This window comes from Staurois parvus, unplaced genomic scaffold (genome assembly GCF_062004578.1).
Source record: "Staurois parvus isolate SC_StPar_1 unplaced genomic scaffold, SC_StPar_1.0 ptg000354l, whole genome shotgun sequence".
NCBI classification, from domain to species: Eukaryota; Metazoa; Chordata; class Amphibia; order Anura; family Ranidae; genus Staurois; species Staurois parvus.
Genome location: NW_028318150.1, coordinates 2,731,201 through 2,758,617, shown reverse-complemented (window position 1 = coordinate 2,758,617; position 27,417 = coordinate 2,731,201). Strand labels below are relative to the sequence as shown.

The window sequence follows — 27,417 nt, the reverse complement described above, 5'->3', positions numbered from 1 at the left end:
TGGGGGGGGGGGGGGGTAGAAGAATAAGCAGCTATACTCCCCATCTCATTTCTCTGCACAGGAATGTGGACAGACCCTCACAGTACATTGTATGAGACTGGTGCCTAATGGTAATCATCGGGGGGGCCAAGTTGTACAACACAGAGCAAAGCCTACGGGCCTGAGAAGTATGGTAAGTTTAGCTGCGTATTTCTCTATCCGTAGACAAAACAGGCATTTAACCCTTGCAGTGCAGACCCACTGTAAGGGTCATTTTTTTCCACTTAAACCAGAGTTCAGCTTAAATACATTATAGAACACAGACTCTTAGAATTGTAAGATTACTGAAGTGTTCGCTTTCATGACAGGTCAGCAATGGCAGCCTCCAGGATTCTCTCATGATAATTTGTTTTCTTAAAGTGTTACTAAACCCACATAAAATATTCCAGTAAAGCATGTGTATTATACTCACTGTGGAACCTAAGGGGTTAATCCTCTGCATTGTGTAACAAGGATAGTTTGATCCTGTTTTCTCTGATCCTCCCTTTCTTCTACTGTCCCCAATCCATCTGCTGATAGTGCAGAGCCTTGAGGGCAAGCTGCACATGCTTAGTTTGGTGTGTATTGCTAGAGATTTTTTTTTTTCTAGATACAATGCATGTGATTAGCAGAGCGCCAATAAGCGCTGTCTAGACAGAGGGTCAGGGGTCCTGCAGCCTCATAGGACAATCAGGGGAGAATGAAAACTCCTCCTACAAGCTTTAACCAGTGCTCTGCTGGACACTGATAGAAATCACAAGACTGCTCTAACAGCTGATGAGAAAGGGTATTTAGCAGTTTAGATTTACTAAAAATTTAATTTCCATGTTGAGTGTACTGTGGGAGACCAGATATAGTGTATGTAAGGTCCTGGGTTTAGTAACACTAATTGTGTGCCAAGCCAACATTCTTCTAGTTTTTGATAGCATGCAGAAGGATTATAGTCCTTGTCAGGTTTTAGTGCTATTCAGAACTCCGTTGTTGAAGAGATTTTTCCTAACTTAGGGTCACAGTGATATTGGTTTCACCAAACAGGAAGTGGGGGGGGGGGGGACAGGGACACAGACAGCAATAAAAAGCTGATGGGGGTCCTAGCCCTCCTCTACACCACTAAAGCAAAACACGTTTCTGTCTGTCAGTTAGGAGGTGAGGGAAGCTCTCCAACTTCCATCTGATAAAATGTTAGCTCCAGAAAGCAGAAAAGACATGAAAGGAGTTCTAATTCTTTCCCACTTTATCCAAAACGAAGAAAATAAAAAGTCTTGTTATCCCCAGAAAATGACTCATTCTTAAAGCCACTTGATCGTTGTGGAAATGAAACATGAATTGGCACATAAAGAATCCCAACAATCTGATCAACAAATGTATACACGACTAAATACAAGACATAGGGCAACAAAGTACTCAGTATGGACACGTTGTTTATTGAGGTCCATTAAATACAGGACAATAATACATTTAAAAGCTTTTCCCATACTGGTAATTATCTTTTTTAAGCTCTGGACACTTGATGCCTTTTAAATAAAAATGCTTACCTTCTCTATTGACAACAACAAAAAGAGTACATCTACTGAAACACACGATCTTCATATCAAAAAACAGGTTTCAAGGCAACAATATTAATAGCTCTCAGCAGCAGCAAGGCCTGAAACTCCGAGCTCCCCAGTGAATGGTCAGCCAGTGTTCCAGACCCCCTGCCAGAGGAGGAGTATAGGCCATAGCTTTGTCCCATGTAACACAGAACCACTTCACATATCCAGTTAGGTGCTCTTCTTCTCATCACCAAGCAAGTTCACAGTAGCCCGTTTAGCTTTAAGAATAAGGAAAAAAAACAAAACACAAAATAATTAGCAATTGATTACAATTATTTTAACACTTATTTTTCCAAGTCCAAGCATGTGTTACTTCCACACGGAAAGAATGTTACACCATCTCATATTCCTGATATGTGCCTACTGTACCATATACTTGTGTTGAAAAGTATCCTGTTCTCTTTGTATTACTTCCTTTGTATGAAATACCTGATGTTTTCTGCCAGTCTCCCTCGTCTGCAAAATGGGTCCCAATATCAGGGGACAGGCAGATTCACCTCTCGGTTACAATACCTCTTGCTGCACTGACAGCCCTCTCAGACAGCACACTGGCTGCAGGGCAAACCAGAAGCTCCAGCGTATACAGTGCAAGCTCCGGCCAGTGGTCCAGAGGGCTCACCAATTCCTGCCTCATCGCAGCTCACCGTTTTTGTTGCCTCTTCCAAAGGTGCAAAAATACTGTGCATGTCCTGAATGGTGAGCCATTGATGTGATGAAAAGGCCAAAGCATGTCCTCATACCATTATTGCACAGGTTATCACTGATGGCATGCTGCTACTGGGGCAGCCTCTGAACCATGGTGTTTAGTTCCAGCACATAGCGGTGTCACAGATGAGGAGCTTGGCAAGCAGCTAATACTGACACTGCAGTTCTGGTAGGCAAGCCATGGCCAGGTATAACGGTCAGGCCAGAAGGGCTTATGGTGACTTTAGGCAAAGAACTGCTTAATGTCACCATAGGTCCTTCTGGCCTGACAAAGGACCTCAAAGTCAAGGTACTTCATGAAGAACTGCTACACCACCATGTGAAGCACAGGTGCCAGGCAAGGTACACGTGATATTTCCCAGGCGAAGGCTGGCCAGCAAGTTATTGCTGTTGTGACACACAACCTTGCCTGGCTGGAAATAGTATGGGCTCAGCCACCTCTGGGCCATGGTGTTTAAAGCACAGCAGTGTTCATGGCTGGGATGTTTCATATGCTTGATGGGTATGGGGGAGCATAAGGAGACAGAGAAGTGAGGAGGGAGTACGGGTGACTTTCACAATTTGACAAGAGTGGCATCACTGCCAACTCCAGGGGTGTTCCCCATCCTGCATCCTTTCCAACCACCACAAGATATAAACAATTGTGTTGTAAAGCCACAGCCATGCCTACTGGACCATGTATCAGTGGTCAAGTGTACACGGTTGCTGAAGGCATGGCCCAACAACAGCCCAATTACATTCCACATGCTGGCGGAGGGCAGGCATGGCCTTCTTGGAAAAATAATGGTGGCTGGGTATCTGCTGCTGTGATATAGCACAGCCCATAAACTCACATAAGGGGCTCCAGGATGAACAGAAGCAGCTGAAGAGCTAGCAGTTTTGTCAAGTTTACATTAGGATACTGGGCATGGGGGTGATTTGTATACATTGTTTCTTCTCCAACAGAAGCTGTGGAATGGACACCTGTCTTGGGAGGAGGCTTGAGGAGGAGGCAGGGTGGGTGTAGATTTCTTCAGAGATTCAAGCCTTTACTTGATTCTCCTCAATATGGCCCCTCTTCTCCACTTGCCATGGCAAATCTTAAAGCCCAACTCCAAGTTTAATTTACCTTTAAATGGCTTGTTTAGACCAGGGGTCTCTCAACTATGGTCCTCCAGGTGTTGAGGAACTGCAGGTCCCATGAGGCCTTGCATGACTCTGACAGCTACAGGCAAGACTCCCAGAGGCATGATGGGATTTGTAGTACTCCAACACCTGGAGGGCCTTAGTTTGAAGACCAATGATTTAGACCAAGCTGCCTCAAACAAACTACTTCCTTCACCAATACATGCACATACTTTCAGCGCTGTATAAACTGTATGTAGCTGTTCCAGCAGCAGTACGGAACTTCCCGTCCTGTCCCTGGAACAAGATCGAGTCAGGCTGAGCGCTGCTAGTCCATTCACAGGTAGTTTTATTTTATGTGTGAATACAAGACTTCCTCTGATTGGCTGAGGTGGAGATTGTGAAATACAACATACGGTTCAGCAGCAGTACAAAGATGTGCTGTCATTTCCTCAATACAAAATTAAGTCAGGCTGAGCGCCATTCAGCCATTCCCGAGAAGCTTTGTGGTTTATGAATGAATGAAGGCTTCCTCTGATAGGCTGAGATGGAGAGGTAGATGGAGAACATCACCGTCACCACCTCCCCTATTAAATAAGAACTGAATATACAGTATACCAATTCTAAAGTAAAACTAAAGGCAAAACTTTTTTTTTTTGACAGTGTAGATGGATTAGAACACCTGTCCACTTTTATTGCTGTCTGTGTGAAACTGAAAGAAAACCCCAAAATGTGAGTTGTCCCCAGAAAAGTTAGAGGGGAAATCTTCCATTGGGGACACTTAATTCGTTGGGGACCCCTAGGTTACCAGAACTACTTTCATTTGCAGGAATTTCCTCTCACTTCCTGTTTGGCTATGGGACAGGAAGTGAAGGGAAATCTCCGCAATGAGACACAGATGGCAGAAATAAAAAAATCTGATGGGTTATAACCCTGCCTTACTTTATCCAAAATGAAAAAAAGTTTTTTTGTTTTATCATGTGTATTGATTCATGTTTTTACGGCAATTAAACATTTATAAATTTTTCTTATTACAAGCCGCAGTTTGACCTCTTTTGGACCCGCTTGACTTAGGCATCTTGTGCCTCTGTCATTGTTTTCCCTTAGCCATGTGGTGTCCTCAGGACCCAAACATAACTATTTCCACGTGAGTCAGTATATATATATATATATATATATATTCTCTCTCTCCCCTCCCCCTATATATATATATATATATATATATATATATATATATATATATGCCACTATTTAGTTTATTATATAATTTTTGACCCCCCTTTTTCCTAGGTATTCTCACTATAGTCCATAGTTGGCAGTGTCCCGGTTACCCTCTTTTCTACATGAAAAAAAAGGTTTTACCTATAGTTCTGCTTTAAATGTGACTGCATATATTTTTGGTTCTTTTTAACTTTACTTTCAGCTGTTGATCTGGCCAGTAACACACTCAATCTTAGGATGTATCCACTCCACTGGAAGAGCAATGGAGACACCTTTGAACAGCAGCATGGTCAGCCGAGGGTGAATGGTAGTGTTAGTCATGTCTATCTAAATACTGTATCTAACAAATTAAACCGGAACTCCAGATAACATTTTTAAGCAGTTAAAGCAACAGTGTATTGTCTTTGCTGGAAAGCTTGGTCGGCTAAAGGAAGTTGAACAACAACATTTATTGGATGGACCATCATGTGAAAAAAGGAACCTAATGCAGCCAACACATCTAAGAAATAGTTAGCTGCAACATATTTTATTTTTGTGAAGGATTTATTATGGCTTTAATTCAAGTCTTCTCAAAATTTTAAAAATCCAAACCTGATGGAACGTGTCCCTTTTACACAGTTTCAATGGAGGAAAAGCCTACTAAAAGGTGTTTTACTGCAGAAGTACCTTGGTGGCATCCTTCTGTAAAACTGGTATCATTAGATCATTCAGCCAAACTGAATTCTTAAACTGGGAATTGCTGCTGTTGCCAGATTTATCGACAAGTTCTAGAATGATCTGTAGGATGCTTACAGTGACAGGAAAAAAAAAAAAAAAAAAAAAAAAGGAGGTTCTGCATGGATTCCCTCTCCCAACCCAAAGAAAGACTGAATGGATTCCACCTTACTATAGAATGTATGCACATGTACTGTATGTATTATAAAGCAATGCTGGGGCTCATCCAAATCAACAAAATATAAAAAGTCACCCAGGATCCAAATAAATAGATGGGACGTCCCTCAATTACTTTACCACATTACCCTGAACAATGCTCCAAACAAGGGATGTATGTTGGATAGCATGAGATAAATAAAGCAATGTAGAAATGTTTAGGAGTAAAAAAAAAAAAAAAGTATGTACAGTATGTCTACACCAAATAGTGTATGTGTCTGCATGTACAGATATTATTCTGCAAGCTCGATCAGTGGCAGAGACTTATGTGAGTGCTTTCAAATTCTCTATTAAACAGAATATGATTTGCTTGCACTTTCAGGTGTTTGATCATTTTAGTGTACTGTAAAGCAAAGCTTTTCTTCCCCACGAGATAGGAACACAAACAATCCATTATACAAGCCTTCCATCAAGATCAACAACACTACCATCAGTCCCTCCCCTCATGCCAGAGTACTAGGTGTAATCCTAGACTCCAATCTGTCCTTTCAGCCCCAAATCCAATCACTGACAAACTTCACCTCCACAACATCTCCAAGATACGCCCGTTCCTAACCTCGGAAACCACTAAGCAACTTATTCACTCCCTTGTTATATCTCACCTTCACTATTGTAACTCCCTCCTCCGTGGCCTACCTCATCGCAGGCTATCCCCTCTTCAGTCTATCATGAATGCTGCTGCCAGACTCCACCTTACTAACCGTTCTGTATCTGCCACCCCTCTCTGCCAATCCCTCCACTGGCTTCCCATTGCCCAACGGATAAAATTCAAAACACTAAAGCCGTTCATAACATTGCCCCTAATTACATCACCGACCTGGTCTCTAAATACCACCCAAACTGTACTCTCCGCTCCTCACAAGACCTCCTACTCTCTAGCTCCCTTGTCTCCTCCTCCCATGCTCGTCTCCAGGATTTCTCAAGGGCTTCCCCCATCCTCTGGAACTCTCTACCCCAAGCTATCAGGCTATCGCTTACTCTGCTCACTTTTAGGCGATCTCTGAAAACCTATCTCTTCAGGGAAGCTTACCCCGACCCCAGCTAATACTGGAATCAACTCCTCCTCCTACCACTCCATCCTCCACGGTTATTACCTTTTGTACCACTAGCCCCTCCCTCCTAGATTGTAAGCTCCAAGGAGCAGGGCCCTCCTATCCCTCTTGTATTGAACTGTATTGTTACTGTACTGTCTCCCTCCATAATGTAAAGCGCTGAGCAAACTGTTGGCGCTATATAAATCCTGTATAATAATAATAATACTGTAATGAGGGAGACTAAACGTGTGTATATGTATAGATTTTATATATTCATCTAGATCTTTACACAATAATTCAATTACCTTCCTTTCCAAATGTGTCTGCAGTCTCAGCAGCCTTGTCTTTAAGGTCCTTCACTATGCGATCCATCTGACCCTCATGTTTGAGGAAAAATGGACGGATAATTTTCTTGTAAAGCAGCTCAGCACCGTTAGATGGACTGGGAGACATGCACCACAGCAGGAATCCACACTGTAAACAGGAAACAACACATCATTCACAGCAACCATATCCATAACAACATTGACAGATATATTATTGCAAGTCACAAAAGCCACTTCAGTATTTGTAGGTTAAAAAAAATCAATAAATAAAAGTCAAATCACTGGGTCTCTGTGCTTATGCAACACAGGCAGATCATGGCTGGTGGGAGGGGCCAGCAGGGTGCTGTTACTAACTTCTTGAAGTCATCACGGCACCCTGCCTCTTTATTCCTCTGCAGAGACACAAGACCTTAATCAGTGAACTAGATTTTAGGAGGCGTTATGCAAAAATGACTTGATACTTGGATGTCAGTCTGGATTCATGGGTGTTCCTAGGCTGGCTGTATTTGCATATAGACTGCCCTGGGCAAAACCCACATATCATGCTGAGCCTCCATGATTAGGAGAACTAAAATCCAATGAAAGGAGCAGGTCAGGGACAATAATGCTGGGGAGGTACATGCTAGATTATGCTGGATGTCTTCCAGCCAGATAAAGCAGGCTCTGACTTAGTGCAGCTTCCAACGCACACTGAGCAGCTCACAGTGTGCAGGGAAATCATAATAATGACAGTAAAGGAGAGGATCCTCTACAATTAAGCAAGACTGAAGGTGATGCTGGATTGTGGCTAGAACTGGATCAGGTTAGAGCACTACACTGCTACAGAATGACATAATGTACATTGCCAATATAAAAAAAAAAATCAGCAATCTGTATTTATATTTATGGTGACAACCTGGGAGGTTGAATTTAGAAAGGACAGGCAGACCATTAAGAAATGACAATACTTGGCAAGGATGGTGGTTGCTTAGAACCTTTGGAGGATAACATTGGAGAATGTGTCAGTGATTGGGAATATTCTCCATTACATTGCCATGTGATGGATGAAATTAGGACCTGGAGGCAAACATAACTGACAGGAGGGAAGGTGGGTTAGATTTGGGTTTGTATTTTAATTACAGGTTTGCTTTGAAGACCTTTAGAGGGCTACTCCATGCCTTACTATGTTACTGGACTTCTGGCTCTTCCTCTGATGGCCTTTCCTTCTACTTTCCACCCTTTTTACCTCCATCTTTCACAGATTGCCCAATCCTTTGTTCAACTACCACACACCTCTTGGGTTTTGTTAATTGTTGGTGAACATAATTGGGCCCCATGTTCCAAGCTCCTAGTTTGTTCATAAAATGTTTCACCATTCCCAATCGTTCAGCCTGTGTTTTATTTTACAGTTCCCAATTAATTAAAAATGAAAAAAAAAAAAATATATTCAAATCCGTATTCGCCTTTATTCATACATTATGTTCAGGCCAACACAAAAACCACAGAGGTAAAAGAGGAGGGTGCTTCTGCCACAAACATTCAACACTTTGTATTAGCAGTTTTTTTTAAAGGAAAACAATGTGCCAAGTCGATTTGCATAAACATATAGTTGCTTTACAAGTCACACCCTGGGCTGGTATACAAATATACATATTTACCAAGGGATGTGGGAGTGAGAACATGTTTATGAAGTTCTCAGACACATGGTTCTGTGTCCAGCCCAGCAATTAGCAGATAAACCTTTTAAAATCAGATAAACAAGCAGTGCAAATACAAGCAAACGTAAAAACACTCTTCATCTGATGATTCCAATTTCTTAGCTTGCAAGGAGTCATCAGCTGAAAAAAAAAAACGACTGAAAGTAAACCACAGACAGTAAAACCCCATAGTTAAGTATTTTATGACATTCCCCCAACCACTGGTGTAGCATCAGGGAGTCACAATGGCGATCCCAACTCATGCTCCAGGGGCCCATGCGGCCTACCTATCACATTCTGTTTTACACTGGGAGAGGAGGGGCGACAGGGCAGCATATACAGGAAACAATTCTCTCCATTTTCCTCCTGCAAATGCTGAAAACCGGCTCCTCCTGCTCTCCTTCCTGCCAGAATTTAGCAGCTGCAGGAGGAAAATGTTTATTATGCTATTCAAAATAGAACAAAATTCTGAACCATTTCACTTCGTGTGGCCGATGACTGGTTACCACATCACTTAAGTGGCCCTCGCACTTCAAAAGGTTGAGCCCCCCCCTACTGTACATGTTGGTGGGTACACACCTCTGCAAATCACCATATCCAAGGGCTAAAAGAGAGAGGTAATTATACAATGAATGCAGACAAGGAAAAACACTGCACAAGCACAATGATTGCCTTCAGTGAGTGGCTAGCATTTCAATGCCATGGACTAACTTACCTTGATCATGTAGTAAAAGGGGAACCAGGACAGGAAGATATCAGAGAAGAATTCTATAATGCTGAACACCCCATACACCACCCAATAGGTCAGCCACTGTGTGTCGTCATCTTTATTTGGGCTCTCAATGGCTTTAATTCTGAAAAAGAGAAACAGAAAAGATTATGGTCTTTATTCACAGTAGTTTATTCCAATAGCTCCTGCATTGCTGGTTCTTATTGCAACAATTATCTCAGGCATAGATAGCTTATCTTCACTTTATAGCCTGATGTGCTACGCTACTGTACACACGCAGCAATGCCAGGGATGACTGCCAATAACCATTGCGCCTATCTGGAAAAGACTTTTTTTTTTATCTAAACAGAATGTCATAACAGTAAGATAATTTTTGGGTGCCCGACTACGCCCACTCTTTTCCCCCAGCTCTTCCATTCACAGAAGCTGTACTACAGAGTATGAATGAAACATGACCTATGAATGGAGGACAGCTTGATTATTGAAAGGCCTTCCATTCATAGTTCTGCATCTGGTAAAAATGACATGATCTTTGTTGCTGTGAAGTATATTCCAAAAACTAAAAAAACAAAAACTAGATCTGTACACACTGAGGGGGCACAACAAAAAAAAGACTGAAATATGGTTTAGCCGAGGTGGACTGGATTTAAATCACAAGTGAAAAGGCTCAAATTAAATCATATCATAATTTTTAAAGAGCAACTGTCACCTCTGTCCCACGGCGGCTCCTCCTCTGACCCGCTGTTGACTCTCCGACAGGCCCATTCACTTTAACCTCTTCAATACCGACACTTTTACCCCCTTCCTGCCCAGGCCATTTTTCAGGTTTCAGCGCTCTCACACTTTGAATGAAAATTGCGCGGTCATACAACATTGTACCCAAACTAAAATTTTATCATTTTCTTCGCACAACTAGAGCTTTCTTTTGGTGGTATTTAATCACCGCTGGGGTTTTTATTTTTTGATAAACAAAAAAAGACCGAAAAGTTTGAAAAAAAAAAAAAAGTTTCTTTGTTTCGGTTATAAAAGTTTGCAAATAAATAATTGTTCTTCATAAATTTAGGCCGAGATGTATTCTGCTACATGTCTTTGGTGAAAATAACCCAAATTAGGATGTATTTTTTAGTTTGTAGGAAATTTATAGAGTTCACAAACTATGGTATAGATCTGAATATTGATCAATCCTGAAGTACTGACAGCCAATCTAATTTCTTGAGGTCCAAGAATGTCAGAACAGTACAGATATCCCCCAAATGACCCCTTTTTGCAAAGTAGACAGTCCGACGTACTTCATAAGAGGGATGGCGAGTTTTTTGAAGTTGTATTTTTTTGTCATAATGAAAAAATTAAAAAAATTGTCCGTTTTTTTTTTTTTTCTTTTACATACTGTCACCAGTGCAGTACAGCGTCATCATATAACTGGCATGGTGGTGAAAAGGGACACGGACTGGTGACAGTGTGAAAAAAAAAAAAAATATATATATATATATACACACACACACACACACACACATTTTATTATTTTTAATTTTTTATTACTTTTTTTCATATTTCACTATGACCAAAGTAGCACAATGTTACCATAGTAACATTGTACTACTTTGGGGAAGTGATCAGTATTTTTTTTTTTTTTTTTTTTTTTTTTTTTTACACAATTTGCTTATAGCAAAGAATTACTTTGCTATAACCAAGCATTTACCTGAATGACATCGATTCGTTCATGGTTTTTTTTTTTTTTTGTGCTTAGCTGTGATTTGGCCACGGCTAATCACATGACACAGCTGGGCTGTGATTGGCCCAGCTTGTGCATGTGATTGCTGTGACCATTCACAGCTAGACACACTAATATACAATGGATGGCATGAACGAAGCCATCCATTTTATACAACTGTCATGTGACCTGCTGTGATTGGTCACAGCAAGTCACATGGTACCAGCAACGGGGCCAGTACTCAATTCTGTCATCTTCTGTGTCCGAGGTACACGGCCGGTGACAGATCGCGCTGCTGCGCGGCTCTGCAGGCGCGCACACTGCGCATTCCCGAGAGGACGCCATATCGCGTCCACCCGGAAAGTTGGGGGTTTTTGCCAGCCGCCATTTGGCCATAGGCCGGGCGGGAAGAGGTTAATGGTACGGCTGGTGATGCAGCAGTGACAACAAGGTGAGGGACGTGGCAGCAGAAGGTGAGTGGATGCCCTCTAACAGGCACTGCCATGATGGATCTTAAATGACAGGTACTCTTTAAATGTAAGGAATCCGACTCATTCTTGCTGGTAGTTAGACTCTTTAATATCTGCAAACCAAATGGTTTCTTTTTTAGAATAATAAGCTGTCAGGTTAGTAAAACAGCAATATCAGAACCGATTTTATGTTAATCACACATAGCTGGAGATCTACTCAAATTCTTGTATTTAATGTTTTTTCTCATGGTTTCTGTGAAATTGTGTGAATGCATCATGTTATCTCAGCTTGTAGAGCTTGGATTCATTGAATGAGTTTACCAAATTGCAGAATATACAGCCTCCTTCTACATAACTAAGCTCCATTTTATGCTGAATAAAGTAAATTACTAATGTATCTTAAATAGAAAACTATCTTTAAATAGATTTTTACTCCAAAAGCATTTTAATAAAATAAAATAATAAAAATCAATGATTTGATTTCAATTTTAAAAAATCTGATTTAAATTTTTAAAAATTGGATTGTTGAACACACGTGCGATTTGACCCATTATACAAGAGGGGCCTTACTATCTGGCTATCATTTAAGATATTGGTGAGAAGATCACTTGAAGAGGATTGTTGATTAAGGAACATTGCACATACAGTATGTACACTATATTGCCAAAAGTATTGGGACACTCCTCCAAATCATTGGATTCAGGTGTTCCAATCCCTTCCATGGCCACAGATGTATAAAATCAAGCACCTAGGCATGCAGACTGCTTCTACAAACATTTGTGAAAGAATGGGTCACTCTCAGGAGCTCAGTGAATTCAAGCGTGGTACTGTGATAGGTTGCCATCTGTGCTATAAGTCCATCCATGAAATTTCTTTGCTACTAAATATTCCACAGTCAACTGTTAGTGGTAATATAACAAAGTGGAGGCAACTGGGAACAACAGCAACTCAGCCATGAAGTGGCAGGCCACGTAAAATGACAGAGCGGGATCAGCACAAGCTGAAGCGCACAGTGCGCAGAAGTCGCCAACTGTCTGCAGAGTCAATAGCTAAAGACCTCCAAACTTCATGTGACCTTCAGATTAGCACAACAGTGCATAGAGAGCTTCATGGAATGGGTTTCCATGGCCAAGCAGCTGCATCCAAGCCTTACATCACCAAGTGCAATGCAAAGCATCGGATGCAGTGGTGTAAAGCACGTCAACACTGGACTCTAAAGCAGTGGAGATGTGTTCTCTGGAGTGACAAATCACGCTTCTCTGTCTGGCAATCTGATAGACATGTCTGGGTTTGACGGTTGTCAGAAGAAAGGTACTTGCCTGACTGCATTGTGCCAAGTGTAAAGTTTGGTGGAGGGGGGATTATGGTGTGGGGTTGTTTTTCAGGGGTTGGGCTTGGCCCCTTAGTTCCAGTGAAGGGAACCCTTAAGGCATCAGCATACCAAGATATTTTGGACAATTTCATGCTCCCAACTTTGTGGGAACAGTTTGGGGATGACCCCTTCCTGTTCCAACATGACTGCACACCAGTGCACAAAGCAAGGTCCATAAAGACATGGATGAGTGAGTTTGGAGTGGAGGAACTTGACTGGCCTGCACAGAGTCATGTGCGTGTAAAGGCAGGCGTCCCAATACTTTTGGCAATATAGTGTATACTCTAGCGCTGTGAATAAGGACTATCAGTTGGAGATGTTTTTGGGCAAAGGAGGATTCCAGAAGCTGGGATAATATGCTCTTTGAAGGATGAGTATAAGGATGTGCAGAGTGTTAAAGCTCACCTTTCTGAATATTTTACACCCGTACTTAGGGTGCAACATGTTCAGCATTAACCCCCCCCCCCCCCCCCGTGACAGCAAGCAGGGGATCTTCTCCCTGCACCTGCTGTCACAATTTCAAACAGTGCAACAGAATAGTTGCATCAGCCATTGCAAATGACAGCTTGTAGTCCTCAATGAACTGTGGGGGTTCTGGTCATAGCTCTCATAGATCATTGATCTTCCTACTCTCAAGTAACTGCCTGCCTGTATCAGAGGTACGGGCACCTTGCTTTTTTGAAATTCTGCAGGAGCCTGACATTGCACCTGTGCTTTGCTGTTCGTGGGTACAATGCTTTACAGGCTCCTTAGAAAAAAAAAATATAAAAGCACTTTTTTTTATGCCTGCAAAAAAAAAAAAAAAAAAATGTGCGTTTACTATTTTTTTTTTCTTCAAAAAGGTGAACTTAGCCTTTAAGCTAGAATGAAAGCTAGAAGCTGATTGGTTGCCATGCACAACTGATCCAAATTCTGGCTGCTCTAGATTTGACAAATTCCCCTCATACTGATCACAGGGAACGCAGACCATACTTTGGACCAGACAGAGGCAACCTGCAATATATGGAATTTGTAAAGCTGGGGTACTTTCAATTGTAGGCAAATTTTCCATACACAAGTTATACTAATGGGTATGAAACGTGACAGTAAGGCCTTGGTTAGACTTGCTTTGCTGTGTGAAGTGCGATCCATGTTCAGATCACTCTTCAGAGAGTGAACGGACAGACCATGAGGAGGCATTGTATCACCTCTTCGCTGCCTGTTTTAACCCTCTAATTACCGGACAACCACAGGATCATGCTTGGCACTGCCCACCGAGCACGACATGAGATAGAATTCCTGCCACAGCTGTGAAGCAAAGAATTGCAACCAAGGCATAGGTACATCCCTGGTCACTGCCTCAGCAGAAACAAGGGGAGGGGTTAATTGGTGGTAAAGTGGCTCAGCCATGGGGTTTTACTGCTCCACAACCACTAATGTATACGAGCTCTAAAGCCAAAGCCATCCACAACACTGCCCCTAGCTACATCGCCAACCTCATCTGCAGATATCGCCCAAATCGCCCACTCCGCTCCTCCCAAGATATCTACCTCTCTAGCTCGCTCATCACCTCCTCCCACGCTCACCTCCAGCACTTCTCCAGAGCCTCTCCCATCCTCTGGAACTCCCTACCACAGCATGTCCGGTCAGCTCCCACCCTGTCTGCCTTTAGGCGATCTTTGAAAACTCACTTATTCAGGGAAGCCTACCCTACCTCCACCTAAGAACTGTACTTGAATCACCTCCACCAGATCATCCCCCGCAGCTATCACCTTTTGTAACATCTCCCCCTTCCTCTAGATTGTAAGCTCCACGAGCAGGGCCCTCACATTCCTTCTGTACTGAAAGTATTATAATTGTACTGTCTCCCTTATACTGTAAAGTGCTGTGCAAACTGTTGGCGCTATATAAATCCTGTATAATAATAATAATAATAAGCTGCTTCATGTAAAAAAAGTGATAGAATGAAGCATTTACAAGCATATCCTTAAACGATTTTAAAAGGTTAATTTTTTTTTTTTTTAAATAACAAACATGTCTATACATAGTTTTGTACACAGCAGCCTGGATCCTCCTTTTCTCCAGTCCCCCACAGGCTCTCCTGGCCCATCCCTCCTGTCGGGTGCCCCCACAGCTAGCAGCTTGCTATGGGGGCACCGTGTGTCCATTGAGAGCTCCTGATGAACTGAGCAAAAAATAAATAAATAAAAAATTACTCAAAAAAACATCAAAAAGGAGCTGGGCAGTAAATTGTTGGTTGAATAGCAGCTGCATCTAATCAGATAATACAACTATTGTTTGGGTATTTACATAACTGTTGGGGCTGGCTGTCAACATACAATAGGCACAGCAGGATATGCATTCATTCACACTGTATATGTGTGGATTAAGGAAAAAAAAAAAAAAAAAAAAAAGGAAATCCATCAGTGCTCGGCCAGCTTTAGTCTGCCTGCACAGGCACCAGAACATTTCTGCAAACCTAAACCCGTTGTGTTCATTTTTAATTTGTCCCTGCAGGCGAATACGTAACGGATATTTAAAACAGTGCCTGCATTATTAAAAAAAACATTCTGCATGTGCTAGCAGTCTGAGGAACCCACAGAGTAGAAATCAGTTACACAAAATGAAAAAAATTCCACATTAGCACATTCTGATCCAAGTCACTGTAAGTGGCGTGCAGGGAATTAAATATTAGTTTGTTCCTCAATACAAAGCGTGTGCCTGGTGCCACATTAATGGATACCATAGTACCTGGCTGTATGGCAAATCTGGCATTACCCAGACAAGGGACCGGCAATAATGGCACACAACCTTGACAATATGCAGGCACTGGTGACAATAATGGAATGTATGTAGTAACAGTAATCACATAACTACAGGTCTAATCATTGTTAAATACTTATCTTTGTTTGCAAAAAAAAACAAAATGGAACGATTCTCCAATGATTCACATCATTGTGGCTGCCATTACTGGCTGTCAGCAACTTCCCTGCATGAAGCCCAATTTGTGGCAGTACCCTCTGTGGAGCACAAGCAGAACTCCATTGTTACCACCCCCCCCCCCCCTACTTTTAGCAAGTCAGTCAAAAAGTCCTGTGTTTACAGGCATAGCAGGTGAGAGAAATGCCTAAAACACTGAGGTTTCGGTTTTTGCTGAGCCGCAAAAAACCCCCAAAGACCAGGCTCATCCACATGTTCTATGGGAAGGAGACATAATCGGAAGGCAAGCACCTGCCGCCATTACTCACACTGATGCACCCGCTCCCCCTGCACAAGTATTGATGCCATTGGTTGGTGCATGCACCTGCTGCTGGACACCAGCACTGTCAATGACAACTAGATAACATTTCCTAACCCTATATACACTTTATCCCAGGGGGAGGGATACCGCCTGGCCATCATCTCAATGGTGGGGCTTGATTCCTTCTGACCTACACTTCATTAACACAGGCATAATTAAGGTTTAAACTCACCAAAATGTGGGCGTTTTGAGGTGTATGGTAAGATACCACCTCCAGCCCATTTTTTGTTGAGGAAAAAAACAAAAAAACAAAAAAGGATTCCCCCTCTTGGTGATCTATGTACATTGCAAGGCTTATGCAGGCCATAGATGGGTCGAAAATTGGCTGATTTTTCTGAAAAAAAAAAAAAAAGAAAACGGCCGATTTTCGCGGCAATGATGGGCAAAGCGGCGATCTTTTTACCGATAAAAAAAATCTGCACATGAGCCGTGACCTGGAAGAAGAAGGAAGAGGAGGAGGAGGAGGAAGAGGAAGAAGGAAGAGGAGGAAGAGGAAGAAGGAAGAGGAGGAAGAGGAAGGAGGAAGAGGAGGAAGAGGAAGAAGGAAGAGGAGGAAGAGGAAGAAGGAAGAGGAGGAAGAGGAAGAAGGAAGAGGAGGAAGAGGAAGAAGGAAGAGGAGGAAGAGGAAGAAGGAAGAGGAGGAAGAGGAAGAAGAAGGAAGACGGAGGAGGAGGAGGAGGAGGGAGGAGAAGAAGAAGAATTCCAGTCCGCTATTATATTTGACATGGAAAAAGTATTGCAATTACAACAATGTATCTATTTGTATCCTAATAAAAACATCTGTATCCGAAATGGATACAAATAGATACATTGTTGCAACCGCTATACTTTTTCATGTCAAATATAATAGCAGAGCTCTCTGCAGGGACAGAAGTAATTAAATGCCGGCTGTAGACGGGATGAAAATCGGCCGATTTTTTTTTGTTTGGTGGTAAAGTCGGCCTATTGAACGACCGATTTTTCATTTTTTTTTTGTTAAAAAAACAAAACGGACGGTTTTTGACCCATCTATGGCCTGCATATGATTCCTACTTTTGGTGTTTTGGAGAAATAGCCATTTGTGTCCCACGTGCAGAGTGAGCCCTGATTCACACCGATGCGACTTCAGGTGTGACATGCGATTTACAATTCGCACCTGAAGTTGCATCTAATGTGTTTCTATGGTCTTAATTCAGTGCAATTTAAAGTAGAGCAATTTCAAAAAACAGCTCCTGCACTATTTTTTCCAATTTCATTGTGACTTGCATGGCTTTCTGTTAAATGAAGTTACAAGCCACTGGAGGTACAAATCGCACTGATCTGCAGCTTTGAAATTGCACACATGCTCACATGAAGCAGCACAATTTCAAAGTCACATTCAGCGTGAACCAGAGCAGAGTGTGAATGGAAGTGACGTTTTCATTACAGACCGGCTCCTGCACCTGCAGGGCTCTAATGAGGAAAGTGGTATGGTCCAAATACCTTTAGACATGTCTTCCCTTTGGGAATATGTCACCAAATTCTTTTTTTTTGTTGCAGAGGATGCCCAAAATTTAACTTGCATCTAATTCTGTGAAAATCAGTGAGCCAATCAAACAAAAAGGAAATGACATTTCTGGGGGTGTTTTGTACACCATCTGTGTACAGAATGCCTCCAGGTAGCCATATTGCATTTTACAGAAACTTACAGCGCTGCAAACTGAAAAGGAAAGGTAATTTTTAATAACATTCAATTACAATATGACTTGTACATGCGGTATTTTTTAATTTTAATTGTAATTTAATTAAATTGTAATTTAATTGTATTTTAATTGTATATGCTGTATTTTTTTTCCCCACGAAGGTGGAATTACACTTTAAGCCAGTAAGTCCTCTACCACATACCCATACCACCTTGCAGCGCTGAACACAGTAGCACACAGAAGCATCCACCTTCATTACTTGCATTAGTAAAGCTGGCCATACAATAGTAGGATTTCATTCAAAAATTCTCAGACTGTCGTTCTATTTTCTGATTGTTAGTTGGGGTCATGTTAACCTTTTGACTGAAATGATGAGAAAATTCAAAGTAGCAGCATGGAAAATTTCTCAGCTAAATTTTTAACAGTGAATATAATTTTAATTTGGAAATTCCATTCATTGCCCAATTCAAATGTTAGAAGCAAACAAAATTTTGAAGTACTTTTTGAATACCATTCATCATCAAATGTACCAGTCAGAAATTTCACATGAATGTGAAGCTCAAGTGTTCCCTTACATTCAGCTATGCCACATAGATAGGCAGTAAACTTGAGTTCCGGGCAACACTTGAACCTTTTCTCACTGATCTCGTCCCCATCTATGTAATAGGTATTAAGGAGGGGGATACTTTTTAGAAGGAAAGCTGCAGTGGGAAATAAAATGTGGATTACAGTCTGGACCAAGGAGAAGGAAGACACCTTTCTCTGAAGTTCCAGTTTAATAAGGGCCCCTTGAAATGTTCCATTCGCCTGTTTTCAAATGAAAAAAAAAAAAATAGCAATTTATTCCTAGGGGATTGCAGATGTATATGGATGATCATCTGTTTACACCCGCCTACATTTACGTCCATTAGGGTCCTCTTTTTTTTTTTTTTCATTTTAAAATAGAACAAGGCTGCACCCTTTTCCCTTTACAGATCTGAACAGATGTGCAACCCCCCTCCCACCCAAAAAAAATCCACAACCACAGATATTAAAACAGATGTGAAATGAAGTGCAGCCAATGTGAACTGCATCCATATTCATCAGTTTTTTTTCTCAGCAAATAAAAGTAACTGAACTGATGATGCCCATGTGAAAGGCCGCAAGGGTCTTTCCCACCAAAGGTGATTAAGTTTTCATCAAGTGATGATCTTCAAGTGCCACGGTCACTCTTTACATTGAAACTGCTGTAGACGTTAACTCTACTGGCAGCAGAACAATGCTAAAACGTGGCAAAAATCTGTGTAAATGCGGTACCATACTTAGCGCTGCAACGTTCATTCATTCATTTAATTGACCAGAATACTTTCCACTAAAATGAATAAATGCAGCTAGTGCTTTGGCACGTTTACACAAGTTTTTTCCGCGGTTGGCGTATTTTTTGCCCAAAACATTCCTTTCCAGAATACGATTCTTTGGTGTGCAGGAGAGGTGAACTGCCCCAAAACTCTGCTGCTGGTAAACTCTTATAAAAGCCTATGTGTTGCATAGAAACACAGGCTTTTATTAAGCTGAGTAGAGGAGTTTTGGCAAAAAAAGAAAAAAACGCACACCACACAGCTCCTACAAATCACATTTAGGAACAACAGTGTACATGAGGCCTAAGACACTTCACTGATGCACAGAAAGATATCAACGCTCAATTATCTGAGATATAAAGAATTGTTATTTGCCATTACTGACTGTTCTTTTCAACAATGAAAGCCAATAAGAGCTGAAAATAATTGAAATTATGGCAAGCACAGACATTATAGTCCAATGATAGCCAAGAACAACAAACAGAATCCTATAGGGAGTACTGACTGACAGCTCAATCAACTATACATTAAAAAAGACTAAAGAGTATTATTGCTGCAATTTGCCTTAATATCTCCATAATGGAAACACAAACACACAGCACTATATTAGGACATGATCTGACAATTGGCCTTACCCTGCTATGACAATGTGTATGAAAGATTTGTTTTTTTGATGGTTTGATTGATATGTATTGTTTAGACACAGCAATCTTCAAAGCAAAGAATTCATATTTTTGCCTTGTTTACAGATTTGTATCGACTGGTTGAAAAACAGGTTTAGCACGCACAGAAATAAACATAGTCTGGGCTAACCCCAGTTTAAATACAATTACTCAACACAATATACAGTAATACCTCAGTTTACGAATTTAATTCATTCTGCAGGACTTTTCTTATAGCGAAAAAAAGCCGTAAACCGAAACGTCGTTTCCCATAGGAATGCATTGAAAACCAAATTAATCCATTCCAGAGATCAGAAAAAAGTAAACGCTACTAAAATATTGCATGAGTTATTTTCTTAAATCATGCGCTATTTTAATAGTGACAACCATGTGTTAATGTTTCAGCTGTCAATAGAGTTCCCCACTGACCGATAAATGTAAAAGAATTGCCGGCAATTAAAAAAACCGGGGTGGGAGCCCCCCTCCCATTCATACCAAGCCCTTCAGATCTGGTATGGATTTTGAGGGGAACTCCCATGCCAAATTTTTTTTTTTTTTTTTAAATAGTGTGGGGGTCCCCCCAAAAATCCATACCAGACTCTTATCCGAGCATGCAGCCCGGCAGGTCCCCCCCCCCATCTTGAACCATTCCAAGCCACATGCCTTCAACATGGGGGGGGGTGCTTTGGGACAGGGGGGGTCCCCCCCAAAGCACATCGTCTCCATGTTGATGGGGACATGGGCCTCTTCCCCACAACCCTAGCCAGGGGTTGTGGGGGGTCTGTGGGCAGGGGGCTTATTGGAATCTGGAAGCCCGCCCCCCCCATGTGAATGAGTATGAGTACCCCTACTCATTCACAAAGAACAAAGTGTCAGACAGGACACGGTCTTTGACAAGTCCTTTATTAATAGAAAAAAAACTAAACTAATGTCCCCCACAGTAGATCCAACGTCAATCACGATGCCCGCCTCTGCCTACCTGAAAAAAGAATTTTAAAAAAGGCTCCACTTCCAACGATGGCTTCTAGCCTTCTGCCTGGTGGTATGACAGTTCTTAAATATTAAAATATGTAAGGGGCGGGGCCACCCGGGGACATCACACCTGTGACCCCACCCCATGTAACATCAATGGCTCGATTTATATAATACAATACACACTTCACTTTTTAATCTGAGTATAACCTCAAGTCAATGAAATTTCGGGGATATTGATCAGGTCAGGTAAGTAACAAAGTTAATCAGTTTCAGCTGCTTTGGTGTTAATGAAATTAACAACAGGTGCACTACATTAGACGACCCCCAAAACAGGAATGGCTTTACAGGTGGAGCCCACTGTCATTTTTTTCCCTACTCATCTTTTCCGACTGTTTTTCGCTGTCCAACTCCTCCAGCATGGCACATAAATACGTGCCATTGCCAGAAGGTTTGCGTATCTCCCAGCACAGTCTCAAGAGCATGGAGGAGATCCCAGGAGACAGGCAGTTACTCTAGGAGAGTAAGACAGGGCCATAGAAGGTCCTTAACCCATCAGCAGGAAAGGTATCTGCTCCTTTGTGCAAGGAGGAACAGGAGGAGCACTGCCAGAGCGCTACAAAATGACCTCCAACAGGTCACTGATGTGAATGTCTCTGACCAAACAATCAGAAACAGACTTCATGAGGGTGGCCTGAGGTCCCAACATCCTCTAGAGGGCCCTGTACTCACTGCCCATCACCACAGAGCTTGATTGGTATTTGCTATTGAAACCAGAATTGGCAGGTCCACCACTGGCGCCCTGTGCTTTTCAAAGAGGAGAGCAGGTTCACCCTGAGCACATGTGACAGACATGAAGGGGTCTGGAGAAGCCGTGGAGAATGTTATGCTTCCTGTAACATCATTCAGCATGATCATTTTTGTGGTGGGTCAGTGATGGCCTGGGGAGGCATATCCATGGAGGGATGCACAGACCTCTACAGCCTGGACAATGACACCTTGACTGCCATTAGATATCGGGATGAAATCCTTGGACCCGTTGTCAGACCCTACACTGGTGCAGTGGGTCCTAGGTACCTCTTGGTGCACAACAATGACAGGCCTCATGTGGTAAGAGTATGCAGGCAGTTCTTGAGAGGATGAAGGAATTGATACCATTAAATGGCCCCAACGCTCGCCTCACCTAAATCCAATAGAACACCTCTGGGATATCATGTTTCAGTCCATCCGACGCCGCCAGGTTGCACCTCAGGACTGTCCAGAAGCTCAGTGATGCCGTGGTCCAGATCTGGGAGGAAATACCCCAGGACACCATCCATTGTCTGATTATGAGTATGCCCCGACGTTGTCAGACATGCATACAAGCACGTGGGGGCCATACAAACTACTGAGCACCATTTTGAGTTGCTGCAATGAGAACTAGCCTGCTGCATAATTTTTTCACTTTGATTATCGGGGTATCCGAATTCAGTCTTCTGTAGGTTGATCATTTTCATCAAATGTTGGGGCAACCTTACGTTCCTAACACATTACCCCGTCCATATTAGTATAGATATCCATCATCAAGATCTGATGTGTTTTTAAAGTGTTCCTTTAATTTTTCTGAGCAGTGTACATACATACACACATACATACATACACACACACACAGGGCCAGTGCTAGACTATTTTGCGCCCTAGGCAAGACCAGCTACTTGCATCCCTTGAGAGAGACCACTTGTTCCCCCAGAGAGAGAGACTGACTGCTTGTTCACCCACACAGAGAGAGACTGCTTGTTCTGAGAGAGGGAGAGTGAAAGCCTGCTTATGCCCCTAGGGAAAGACACAGACAGATAGCGTTTGTGCCCCCACAGAGAGAGAGACCGACTGCTTGTGCCCCCACAGAGAGAGAGACCGCCCGCATGTGCCCCCACAGAGAGCAATAGAGAGACACAGACAGCGCTTCGAGAGAGAGAGAGAGAGACCACTTGTGCCCCACAGAGAGAGAGGAAGAGAGGAGAGACCGCTTGTGCCCCCAGAGAGAGAGAGACCGCTTGTGCCCCCAGAGAGAGAGAGAGAGACCGACCGCTTGTGCCCCACAGAGAGAGAGAGACCGCTTGTGCCCCACAGAGAGAGGGAGAGCGAGAGACCGCTTGTGCCCCCACAGAGAAAGGGAGAGGAAGAGAGACCGCTTGTGCCCCCACAGAGAGAGAGACCGCTTCTGCCGAGAGAGAGACTGCTTGTGCCCCCACAGAGAGAGACTGGCTGCTTGTGCCCCCAGAGAGAGAGACAGACCGCTTGTTCCGCCAATGATCACCAGTCACAGACACTCCACGCAGGCAGCCCCCACATGGTACCTACAGTGAAACATGGTGGTGGCAGTGTCCTGTGGGGCTGCATGAGTGCTGCTAATGGCAAGGAGTTGGATTTCATTGATAGTATCATGAATTCACAGATGTATTGCTCTATATTGAAAGAGAAGATGCTACCACCACTCTGTGCCCTTTGTTGTTGTGCACTTTTCCAACATGACAATGATCCAAAACACATAAGGCCACTGTTGATTTCTGAAGAAGAACAGAGTGAAAGTGATTCAGTGGCCAAGTATTTCTCCTGATCTGAACCCAATCGAATACCTATGGGGAATTCTGAAGGGGCAAATTGAGCATCACTCTCCATCCAGCATCCAGGCTCTAATAGAGGTCGTTCTTGAAAAATGGAAAAATATCGATGTTGCAATATTTCGCCAACTTGGTGCTGTTCTTACATATCATGGAAGTCATACAAAACACTAGATGTAGTCGTCTTTTTTTTGTGTGGTGTAATCATTTTTGCATCAACTAATTTGAGTAAAACTGAAGATTTTGTAATCTAAATTATAATATTAACTTTACTTTCATGTAATGAGCTAAACACAATTTTGGAAATTGTTGTGTTCATTGAGATATTGATTAAAATCTTACTTTTCACAAGAGGTGTATTCATTTATGCAGAGAAGTTGTGAGTGTGTGTTATATATGGGATGAAACTATTGGGGAAAACAGATAAGAAGTACAAATAATCAAAATATGAAAAATACAAAACACAATGAAGTGGTTAAGTTGCAGATGGCAATAAGTCCATGCTCACCAGCGATGCTGCCTGTAAGGGATGTACATTCAGTCCATGACATGTGCTGCAGAGAATTATGGCTGCTTCCTTCCCCTCAGTTTCAAAGATGGTGTCCGAGTACCCAAGATGCATCCTCATCTCTTTTTGTCAGAGCGATGGGAATTTTTATTAACACCAAGCGCTTTCCCCTCTACCAAGAGCACTGCCTTTTCTTTTTAGCCTAAACAGTAAATTTGAGGTCTCCACCTAGTGGCTGAATTTATTATTGCATAAATAATTTTCCCTGCTGGAGGCAGAACACCCACATTGCAGAGTTACATCCAGCTCACATGATCCAGAAACAACTTAATGAGACTGGCTCTTTCCAACTGTTTTTCAGTGCATCCTGTATCCCTAAATGGTTCTGAAACCCCAACAATGAACTTCTCTAGTTTGATCCTTTTTGGTCTTCTAAATATACACCATTGAAAGCATTTTCTTATATGTGTTTCTTAGAAGTGTTTGATAAGAGAAAATATCTGATGATCCTACTAGAAAACTAGTCCGCTTTAAACTCTGTGTGCTCTGCTGCACTGTAATTCAGGACATTGTTCCCAGCAATCTGCAACACACACACTTTTAATCATGCTGAGAAACCACAGCAATCTCACATACACATTAGAAACCATATCACATTTTGCAGGTAAAGCTGGGCAGTCAGTGCAAAGATGGCTTAAAAAAACAAAAAAAAAAAAAACACAACACACACCACAACATACCTGCCACTGGTTTTGTGTTTACTCTGAATAATTAGTGGTGTATTGCACAATCACACATATTCACTATAAGATTAAAACCAGTGGATACATGGAAGTGTACATCGTACTGTACATGAATCACAGTGAAGACACTACTTGCTGTATATACAAGTTATTTTCTCAGAAAACCACATCTACGGCACTGAACAAGGACGAGGAGGGGTTAATAGAGACACAGTCATTCTGCGGTATTCAGGCCAGGGATCACATTTCTTCCCCATGCCCACCATTTCCTGATCAGCTAGTGAGGTTAGTGTGTAAGAGGTACAATGACTCACCCTCCTGTAATATGTGTCTAATAAAAGGAGTGGGGGAAGAAAAAAAATTGGTACACCCGCCCGCCATACCTTCCACTCCGCTGAGACTGGAGATTGGCTGTGATTTCACATCTTGCTCAGATGCAATAACTATGACTTGTAGAGCAATGATCCATGCCAATACCTTCAAGTCATATTTTAACACCTATAGAAGTAGAAAAGTCACAATGCACAAAAGAAACATCTACACCCAAGTTTTCTGTTTATGTTGTAATCCCTACACTGAAACAAGGGGATTGGAATGTTTTTTTTTCAAAACACAAAGCAAAGCAACCAAAATGCTAATTTATTTAGAGTAAACCTGTGTGAAATTTTTATCATTTTTTTCTCACAAATAGAGCTTTCTTTTGGTGGTATTTACTTGCCACTGGGTGTTTTACTTTTTGCGCTATAAACAAAAAAAAGAGCAAAAAATTTGAAAAAAAAAAAAAGTGTTTGTTTCTATTATAAAATTTTGCAAACAGGTAATTTTTCTCCTTCACTGATGTGCATTGATGAGGCAGCACTGATGATGGGTACTGATAGTCAGCACTAACTGGCGGCACTGCTGGGCACTGACTGGCACAGGTGGGTGGCACTGATGGGCAACGATCATCAGGGCACTGATCATCAGTGCCCTGATGATCGGTGCCGATACCTGCTCTGACAACTGCCGGTTCTCGGCAGTACCTTCCCCACGTTCTGACAGTGTGAGGAAAGTGCAGCCGAGAACTGGCAATTGCATTTCCCGGTGATCAGCGTGTCATTGGACACGGCTGATCATGTGGTAAAAAGCCGCTGTGATTGGCCTTTTACCACATCATGTGATCAGCCGTAGGACACAGCGATGACGGAGATTGCCGGGTGCGCGTTCTGGGAGGACGTCATACGATGCCCTCCCAGAACTGGCCGGCCGCAGTGTAGCCGTCATTCGGCTATCTGCGGTTGTCAACTAGTTAAGGCTAGGTTACATATGTGTGGGTGGTGCCACTGTGGATCCACACAAAAAAAAAAAAAAAAAAAAAAAAACACAAAATTAAATAAATTGCCCCGCATCACCCACACAGAAGAATGCGGACCCACAAGCGGGTGCCATTAATTCTAATGGAAAGCCACCTGCACTGGAAAATCGCAAACCGCACTGAGAAACGAGGTTTCACGTGCAGGCTGCTGTTTCCAAAGAAGTGCAGGGACTTCTTCCCTGCGTGTCCCGGGGCACAGGAGTCCATTCAAATGAATAGGCTCTTGTGCCTGCGCAAAATGCGGCTTGCCTGGCCGCATATATGTGAACCAGGACTAAAGGATAACTTCACGTTTTCTAACATGTGTCGTGTTATACCCATATTCAGAGTGTAACATGTAATACGTTAGTGCTGCCCCTGTGTCCTGTCAATGGGAAACTACAACTACAGCCTTTGCGGGTGTCAGGTTGTAGTTCTCAATGAACTACCATGGCGCTGTCATTGTGTAACTGATAGGAGGAACAAGCAGAAAGCTTACACAGTCTGTGAGAGCCCTGCATAGCACCAATGATCTGCTGATTGAGGGTGCAATGCTTTGCAGGCTCCCAATTAAAAAAAAAAATAAAATAAAAATAAATGCACATTTTTTTTACCTGCAAAAAGATGCGCATTTATTAATTTTTTTTTGAAAAGGGAAACTTATTCTTTAATGAGGAGATTGACATATAGCTCCAAACAATCCATAATGGCTCGAAGCATATATGGTCCAGAAACATTTAGACAAAATAAAAGGTGAATAAAAGCACCTGAACTACATGGTTTACACGCAAGGGTCCTCAGAGTTTAGCTCTGCTAGTACTAATACACCACTGGATTGGTGTAAGGTCAATGTGCTGCCTATATTTAAAAACCACATACCAGTTAGCTTACCTTCTATAGCTGGGAAGATACTTAAGGGTTTAATAAAGACCATATAGAAGAGTTTTTGCTAGAAAATATTTGCAGCAAAGTCAGCATGAACTCATGAAAGACAGAAGTTGTCAAACTAATTTTATGAGGAGGTAAGCAAAACCTTAGACCAGTGTTTCTCAACTCCAGTCCTCATGGACCCCCAACAGGTCATGTTTTCAGGATTTCCCTCAGATGAAACAGCTGTGGTAATTACTAAGGCAGTGAAACTGATCAAATCACCTGTGCAAATTAATGGAAATCCTGAAAACATGACCTGTTGGGGGTCCATGAGGACTGGAGTTGAGAAACACTGCCTTAGACGAAGGCGTGGCTGTGGATAGAAGATAATTGGATTTTGCACACAGTTCCCCACACACAGAAAATTTGTAATTTAAAGTCTACAGGCTTTTAAATTCTATTTATAAAATGGACAGAAAACTGGCTAAAAGACTGTATTCAGGGAGCAGCGATTGTTTTATACTCTAAATCTTGGGTGTCAAAATGGCGGCCCTCCAGCTGT

At 42.2% G+C, this 27,417-nt stretch overlaps 1 protein-coding gene across 2 annotated transcripts in view; it reads right to left on the bottom strand.

Annotated features, from left to right (window-relative positions):
- Window positions 1-1,419: 1,419 nt before the first annotated feature.
- REEP5 (receptor accessory protein 5) overlaps window positions 1,420-27,417 on the bottom strand; it is a 58,432-nt gene continuing 32,434 nt past the window's right edge. For both annotated transcript variants that reach the window (XM_089684733.1, XM_089684732.1), the window contains exons 3-5: window positions 9,322-9,460; window positions 6,910-7,078; window positions 1,420-1,828 (exon numbers count right to left, since the gene is read on the bottom strand). In XM_089684733.1, the coding sequence (XP_089540859.1) occupies window positions 1,779-1,828; window positions 6,910-7,078; window positions 9,322-9,460 (358 nt within the window). In that variant the 3' untranslated portion in view covers window positions 1,420-1,778. The remainder of the gene's footprint in view (window positions 1,829-6,909; window positions 7,079-9,321; window positions 9,461-27,417) is intronic.